Raw genomic sequence first — 8770 nt, 5'->3', positions numbered from 1 at the left:
AACCAACTTAGTAGAAAATGTTTTTTTAATTTTTATGACTAAAAAAAGTAGTTTGAAAAGTAAAAACTTGGATATTTAGGCTTTTAAAATGTTCAATACACACGATAAGTAAAAGGAATTATATATATATATATAATTACTCAAATAAGGGCTCCTAATTTAAAACTAAATTCTAATTTAATTAATTTCATTTTAAATATTTTACATTTATAATACTATACTTTATAGACACATGTGAAAAGTGGTTTAAATTAGTTTTAGCGATATTTAAGTTCTTCTGATATTGTGACCATTAGATCGATGTTCAATGTATATTATTTTAAAATAATTAGAGTCTTCACCAATTGCGAGCCCATGAGATGTTCAATAGGTATGTTGGTTAAAAATAATTATGTGAGTAAAACTACTCAAATATGTGTTATTTAAGTTTTTTAAAATTTTATTATGAGATATTAAATATATATCATTTCAAAAGATTTAGGGTCTTCACCACTTGTAATTATTTTGACAGACTTGAATTAGAATGACTACATCTTATCAGAGTAACACTAACCATTAGATACTAAGAAATAGAGATGAATACTGATAGAAGGTGTAACAGAGGCAATTGAGCTAAAAAATTCCAAATTGCAAGAGTAATCGAATGAAATGGAGAAGGATCTTCAAATAAATAGGAATCTCATACTCATTAAAACAATTAACATAATTTAAAGAAATGAGCAAATCTCCTATTATGTGAAATAGACAAAGTTAGCTATAAAGCAATTTTTTGTCTCAAAAAATAACACGTTACTCTACCGAAAAAAACATACATACTAGCATAAATTATATTAATTAGCTATTTCATAGCTTGCTTTGACAATCCAGAACATAAACATATAGAGTATGATAGTATTACCTTGGAAAAATTCTTATAGTTAAGATCTATGGTTATTGGTATATTATCTTTCCTTAGGAATCTATTAGCCTCATGGGATATAACGTTAAAGTAAAAATTAATTATTAAAATTATAAAGGGTATAAAATACTGTGAATTCGTGCATATTATATGATGAAAACATAGGATTGCGATGATGATGAAATTATTTACATAAAAATTATTTTTTTATAAAAGGATCTTGACATTCATATACTATTTGTAGTAAATTGTACTTAATGTGAATTGACCGTGTAATTTTGACTTTGGTTATGATAATTTTAATACTTTTGATTAACTATATAGTATATAGGCAATAAATTATTTTACGCTTTCACGTGAAGTTAAAAAAAAATATTTCACAACCGAGTTAAGTAAGAAAATAGAACAAAAAAAATAATGATATTTAACCACGTGCAATGCACGTGTATCCAATATAGTATTAGTAAAAATCCATTTAGCAAAAACTTGAATGTGCGTATGGAAAGGTGTCAGTGTTCGTAAGAATTGGTTGCGAGAGTAGTTCGTAAGAATTGAGAAGTCTGGCTGGCTGGTTCATGCTATTGCTGCATCGATGATTGTAAATTAAAAATATTGAGTCATTTGATAATAAGCATAATTGAAAATTATAAAATTTAAGAGAGTAAAAGAGGCGATAACTTTTTTTGACATCACACTATATTTTATATATAGCATATAAAACTACAATCAATTAATCTTTGAAAATTATGAGTAAATCTAGAATCATTTAAGGATGTCATATGAATTGATAAAATGGTTAAAATTTTCAGAAAACCGCGCCTTAAATTTGGACAATTATTAAATAATCCTCATAACTTCCAAAATATAATTAAAACCCTCCTAGGTTTAGGAGTTATCAGAAAACTCCCTTTAAGTTTAGACTTTTTTCATAAAATACTCATAATAGCGTTAAGTGCAATTTTTACATTGGTGGGTGTATAAGGAGGTATTTTTGCTATTGAAAATTGCAGTTCACACTTTTCTTGAGGGTTTTATGGAAAATAATTTGAAAGTTGAAGGGGGTTTTCTGATACACCTAAAGTAAATAGTTTTTTTACTTTGAAAGTTATGAGGGGTAATTTGCTAATCATCCAAAATTAAGGAGGTCTCGATATTTATCCTTGAGACAGTATCAAACTTTTACAAACAAACAATTAGGATGGGTATTTATTATAATCATTAAGCAACGATATATATCCTTTTCACTAAAAAATAATGGGAGAGAGGTACTATAAGTCAACCGTTAATTTGTTTAATAAGTGGTTGTGATTTGCTTTTGAGTGTAAACTAGGAAATGAGTGCAAATCATGCGAGCATAATGAGTGCTATATTTGAAATGAATTATAACCATCTACTAGACAAATTGACTGCTATAATTAATGTAGTGATCTTTCGATTACTTTTTTGTAGTGGAGACGGATCCAAGTCTTTTTGTAGTTTCTCTGGGTTTTTCCATATATACTCCTCAAATTGTACGTATTTCTAAATTTGCCCCCAAGTCTTAATAATTTCAAATTTGCCCTCCAAATTGTCAATGGTCCCTAATTATACACGGCCTCCAACCAGGGGTGTCCATTCGGGCCCAAGGCCCGGGAAAAGCCCGAAAAGCCCAGGTCGACCGGACTTCGGGCCCTACCAGGTTATTTTATATTACATATATATTGTTGGCCTTCTTGTTTTGATGATGTTTAACAAATAATTTACCACTAATGTTGTTTGTCTAGTATTTGTGTTTTCTTATTTAATATAGACAAACAACGAGTTGGAGGATGGATGGAATAGAGCTTCAACGATCATATCCAAAGGAGGTTGGCGGAATATCGGTGAAGCCTTGCAATTCAAAGTTAAAGATCAAGTTCAAGCTTCATCCGCATGTGTACCAAGTCGAGCTTATTGAAGATCAAGATCTAGCTTGGGTAAATTAGAAATCACATATTTCATATTTACTATTGTGTTTTTGAAAACATTGCATAGAATATGCAATTTTATGAAATTCTGTATTCTTAGTTTTTGTACTTAACAATAATCATATACATATTTTATTAAGTCTATATAATCATTGTGCAAAGTTTCAAAACGTGGTTTAGCCTAAATGTCAAAATTCACATGTTTACATTTTCATGTTTTGGATTATTTTGTAAAATAATGATATTTTTCATTTGGGAAGTTTTTTTTAGAAACCAGTTATTGTAGCATGTTTATTATCATGTCTACAATCATTCTCCAAAGTTTTACATTTTTTGGAATTTATTTGATATTTTTAAACAGTGTTTTAAAATCAAAAAAAAATAGTTTTTAGACTTCATTTTCTGTAGTATCAGATTTCGGTCGACCGCACCGGTCGACCGCTCATATGTTCAGTCGACAGTGGGCAGCAGAGAGTTTTTTAGTCGACCGGTGCGGTCGACCGAGAGCTCGAAATTTCTATCGGTCGACCGCACCGGTCGACCGACGAAGTTCTGCTTGTATTCTCAGTTTCAGATCTGGATCGCGGTCGACCGCAAATTTTTTCGGTCGACCACCGCTCTGTCAGTTCTGCTTCCAACGGCTATTTTTGTTACCGTTGCTGGGGCTGTTTTTGTCATTTGATTTGGGATTTTTGGCTGAGGTTCTTGGAGGCTATAAATACCCCATTGATCTCAGTTCTCAATTAACCCAAGAGAGAATGTTTTAACAGTTTTAAAAAGAGTTTAAGTTTGTTTAGTTTGTTTTTGGGGTTTGCTGTTACAAAGAGGAGTTTGCATCATCTGTTGAGGAATTCATCTTCAATATTCTTTCATCCTCTCTTTGTGTTGATAGAGAAGTTTCCTTAACTCTATTTCCTAGCATTTCTACTATTGTATTTCATATCAATCTTATTGCTAGTTATTATTGAGTTAAGTTTTTATTTATATCTTATTGTTACACACACCCACCTTGAGCTTATTGTATTTGCATACATAGTATATTAGGGTTGTGAGAGATTGTAACATTGAGTTGTGCTTAATTAAGTTCTCCCCTTGTATGAGAGAACAAATCATTTATATTTGTTACATTGTGAGTGTTGTAAGGTTTTCGGTGAGCTAGAAAACCGAGTGTGTTGTGAAGTTTTCGGTGAACTAGAAAACCAATTGTGAGGAATGACGTTGTTCGGTGAGCATTGTAAACCGATACTGTGAGGTGTAAACGTTATTCGGGTGAGCGTAGAAAACCCGGTTGTGATAGTGAATTTTTCCCCAGGAGTGGGGAGCGGAGACGTAGGACGGAAGGTCCGAACTCCGTGATCATATCTTGTGTTTGAGTGTGCTTTGGCGTTTATTTATACTTGTGTTTATATTTCTTGTCGCCATTGTCATTAGCTCATTATTTATATGATCCACTATCTAGTTCATATAGTTTACCCCTTGTGTTAGTTTTATATCCTTGCATATACATATATCATATTGTATATCTCTTTGATAAGATATATCATCTTGTGTTAGTTTATATATCCTTGCATATATATATTCATCATATAGGATATATTTCATTGTTCATATTGCTTATCCTAGCTAATGTATCTTATTGTATTTTATTCTTGCTAGGATAACTTGTTAATTAGTTTTTATTGGCATATAATCAGATTAGATTAGCATAAGACCCTAATCACCCCCCTCTAGGGTCTAACATATATATCATATCATACTCCCTTTAAAAGAGGGAGTTGTGGAAAAACTTTTCAAGGACTATACTACCCCTATTCTTTGTTGATATTACATTCTAATACTAACTAAACTAAATTAATTATCATTGTTAATTAATTACATTATATGTCACTTTAAGTTTGTATAATTTGGTCCCTAAAACTTCCAACGCTATTGTAAAACTCTACATCATATCAATTATTAGTAATGTAAAATAATATATTAATAGATAATTGCATGTTAATAAAGTATTTATGGAAAGAGTAGAAAATATAGAATTGCCCTAAAATTATACCATGAAACTTATATAGGAAAATTACAAAGAGCATTCTTATGTTTATGTAAGAGGACAGAATGTAAAAACATTATATTTTGGAAAATATTAGGATATTTAAGTGCAGCAAGCTAGATATGTTACCTAAAATTTAAAAAATGTGCAACAAGATACAAGTGGAGGTATATAAATATAATTGCTGTAAACTATAAAAGATTTAAGTTCAATTAAGCCTATAAAAGATTTAAAACCTTTGTTATCCATAAACAATAATATATGAACCCATTGATAAATAATATTCATCATACAATATGAGGCCAAATGGTTAGCTTATATTTATATAGTAGAGGAGATGCTGAAAAATTAAAGCATCATATTTTGAATGAGTCTCAAGATTTTGAATTATTTCCTAAAATTATATACTTCGCTTAAAAAACTTTAGAAGAGGCTTCTGAAGGATTACTACAAAGGGTTGGACATCAGATAAATATTAAACAAATAAAATCCATGATATCAGATTGTAAAATTCAATGATGTTTATGTAATATTGAGTGTCATATGAGATAATATTCAGTGAGAGTATTTTAAATAAGTTTAATAAAGTTTTGGTTTAAGTTTGTTTAAGAAGCTTTTAAGTAATTAAGAGTTTGATTTTGTGAAATCAATTTCACAAGAGCTTGAGGAGATCATCTATTGGTGTTTGAGAATCCAACTATTCTCCCTCTATCTCTTGATCCATTAAGAAGTTTTCTAAACTCCATTTCTAGCTTTTTTTTATATATTTGTTTATCATTGTTATTAATATAAGACCCCGTAGATTTTGAGTATGTATATGTGTAACGCCCCGCCCCGGAATCCCGGAGTCGGTACGGTATTAGATTTGATGGACTGGCCTCACAAACCACCACATGTCTTTTCAGCACATTTTGTCCTCACTCACGCGATCCCTGGAAAACTTCCCAGGGGGTCACCCATCCTAGAATTTCTCCAGGCCAAGCACGCTTAACTTTGGAATTTCTAAGAGTTGAGTTCCCGAAAAGAAGATGCATCTTAGTGGTATGAGTATTCCAATCAAATCTATCAATACTAATCACATCACCCTCTCAAGAGTTGGGGTATTACAAACTCCCCCACTTAAAATTGCAACGTCCTCGTTGCGCCAAATCATATCATCCAAGACCGTACCATTCGTGTGAGATTCTAGAGGTGGCTCCTACGGCCTCAAGAGGTGGCTCCCGCCCTCTCGACGTAGCACTTTACGCCGCATAGCACTTAGCTCTCACAATTCCGGCTGGCTTTGCTCTGATACCATTTGTAACATCCCGTCCCGGAATCCCGGAGTCGGTACGCTATTAGATCTGATGGACTGGCCTCACAAATCACCACATGTCTTTTCAGCACGTTTTGTCCTCACTCACACGCTCACCTATAAGAGCAAATATGTAAAGGTTATTTAGATATTAGTTCCTTAATTTTTAAATATACAATGTTTTTATGTTATTCCCTGAAATATTTTAAATTGCTCATAATTTAGGGACTAATATTAAATTATTAAAATTTTTTGATTTTGTTTGACATTGGATAGATATGAATTATTTTGTTAAAATACAATCAATATGAGTGCATAATATGTATAAATTATTCTCAGACTATATTCAGAATTTTCTAAAACTAGAGAGTAATCATTTTGATAGATCAATTAGTAGTTGGGAAGATGTAAAAAGAGTACAACAACAGATTTTAAAATTGATCATATAATTTATATTTTCTTTCTTGATTGAATTTGCACATTATAACTTAGAGAATTCTAGAAAAAGTTCTTGAATATCTATAATACTCGGTCGCCTGATAAACAATAGGTGGAAGTGATTTTTTCATAACCGAACAAAATCCTTACTAACTAGATCAATAGGTGGAAGTGATTTTTTTCATAACCGAACAAAATCCTTACTAACTAGATAAAGCCTACCATTTTTCTTTGATGAATTCAAGAATTTATTTTTTTATTAATAATTATAGGTTTTTCCCGTATTGGTCCCTTACATCATTAATATTTTAAAATTATACGTTCAAATTAGTAATTAATCTTAAATCGTTAATATTTTAAGGTTTTAAACATCACTATTTTTTTGGAAGACAAAAATGTTAAAACCACACATAGAAATATCCAAAAAAATTTAATATATTATGATATTTATAAAGTTTTTTGCAACCATATTATAGTAAATAAATAAACCTAAAAAATCATTATGATATTTGATCACGTGCAGTGCACGTGCATCCCACCTAGTAATAAAAAAAAAAGGACTAGGAAAAGTGTCAATAACAATGAAAATTGGGTAAATATTATATTCTTTATTGCCATCCATACACAGCGACATCAAATATGAGGATTTGCCATATTCTTCTACTCTTTACCATTATGCAAGAAATTCCCAAGAGAGTTAACCAGCTTAAAGAAGTTTGAAGGCCAAGCAGTGATACCCATATGACGAGCGAAAATTTTCCGTAGTTTTGCAGAAAAAGGGAAGGGCAAAAATAGGTGCTCAATTGTCTCCAAATTATCTACACATGAAACACAGTTAGTGTAACCACGCCAACCTCTTTTTACACAGTTAGTGTAACCACCCCAACCTCTTTTTACTCAGCTAATGGTTCCTTGATCAAAAGCCAAGTAAATATTATCATCCTGTTCAGAAATGTTGAATTCCAAAAGAGATGATAAATTTCAGCAGAAACTATCTAGCATAAAGATTCTCACGTTAATCAAACTGATTTCCATGGGAATTTTGTGTGCGTGTGTGTGCGCGCGGGCGCGCGTCACATGCATAACACATATCCATGCCAGTGGTTCGTTACTGAATATTTGTTGTTGGACCTTCACTAAGCGGCAGGGCTCTCTGTCTCTCCTCTTGATTTCCCTTCCTCACGAACATATCTCTAACAATATGCAGTTCCCTGTTGATTTTGTCCATCTCCGTTCTCTCTGCTGGTAATTCATTCGAACATGAGATACCAATTCTAAGCATTGAAGTGACGCACTCGATTGCTCTTGCATAATTCATACTTTCAGCATCATCACATAGTGAGAGCAAATGAGCATCAATGATGTTTGCGATTCGTCCAGGAAATGCCCTCTTCACAAACGTAGGAAGAGTAAGACCTCCTACAAACATATCATCAGTGGGTCTCTTTCCAGTAAACATTTCAAGTAAAAGGATCCCATAGCTATACACATCTCCACGAGTTGAAACTTTGTGCCCCATTCCGTACTCTGTCATAGGTGAAATACATAGAAGCAATTACAATGGATTAGTTTGAGATAATTCCAAAAGGAAGAACAAAGTCAAACTGAGTACTACATTTTCTCCATAAAATTAATTTGCCAATATACGGAAAGATAGAGAGTATTTTCAGTGAAGTAAATAAGATGAACATATAGATGTCATAGATTGACTATGATTATAAAATTACATTTTTAAATTCAGAACATTCTAATGGAAATGTGTTAGTAAAACATGCGTGTATGCATTTGAAGTTTGCAAGTGTGAAGGAAATCAAACAACGCATTGTATTTAACTATAAAAGGAATATCTACCGTGAAGGTTAAGGTTCAAGTGGGAATCTTGTTTTCCCTTTTATAATTTTAGCCTACAAGAAATAACATCAACATATATGAAAGTAAGGAAATCGAGAAGTAGAAGTTTTCACCTCGGGCGATATATCTAATAGTTCCTTTGAGACCAGCTGAACTTGTTGAGTACTGAGAAGAAACCTTTTTCAAAAACTTGGCTAACCCGAAGTCACCAACATGCGCAGTCATATTATCATCGAGAAGAATGATGCTTTGCTTCAGATCACAGTGAACAATTGGTTTTCCATAATTGTGGAGTTAAT

At 32.0% G+C, this 8770-nt stretch overlaps 1 protein-coding gene across 1 annotated transcript; it reads right to left on the bottom strand.

The window, feature by feature from the left end:
- On the bottom strand, nt 7729-8139 carry LOC109835529 (receptor kinase-like protein Xa21). The gene has a single exon (XM_020403498.1). The coding sequence runs from the start codon at nt 8137-8139 to the stop codon at nt 7729-7731; it is 411 nt and encodes a 136-aa protein (XP_020259087.1).

The sequence above is a fragment of the Asparagus officinalis genome, chromosome 3 (genome assembly GCF_001876935.1).
Source record: "Asparagus officinalis chromosome 3, Aspof.V1, whole genome shotgun sequence".
Classification (NCBI taxonomy): domain Eukaryota; kingdom Viridiplantae; phylum Streptophyta; class Magnoliopsida; order Asparagales; family Asparagaceae; genus Asparagus; species Asparagus officinalis.
This window is presented reverse-complemented; position numbering and strand designations above follow the sequence as displayed.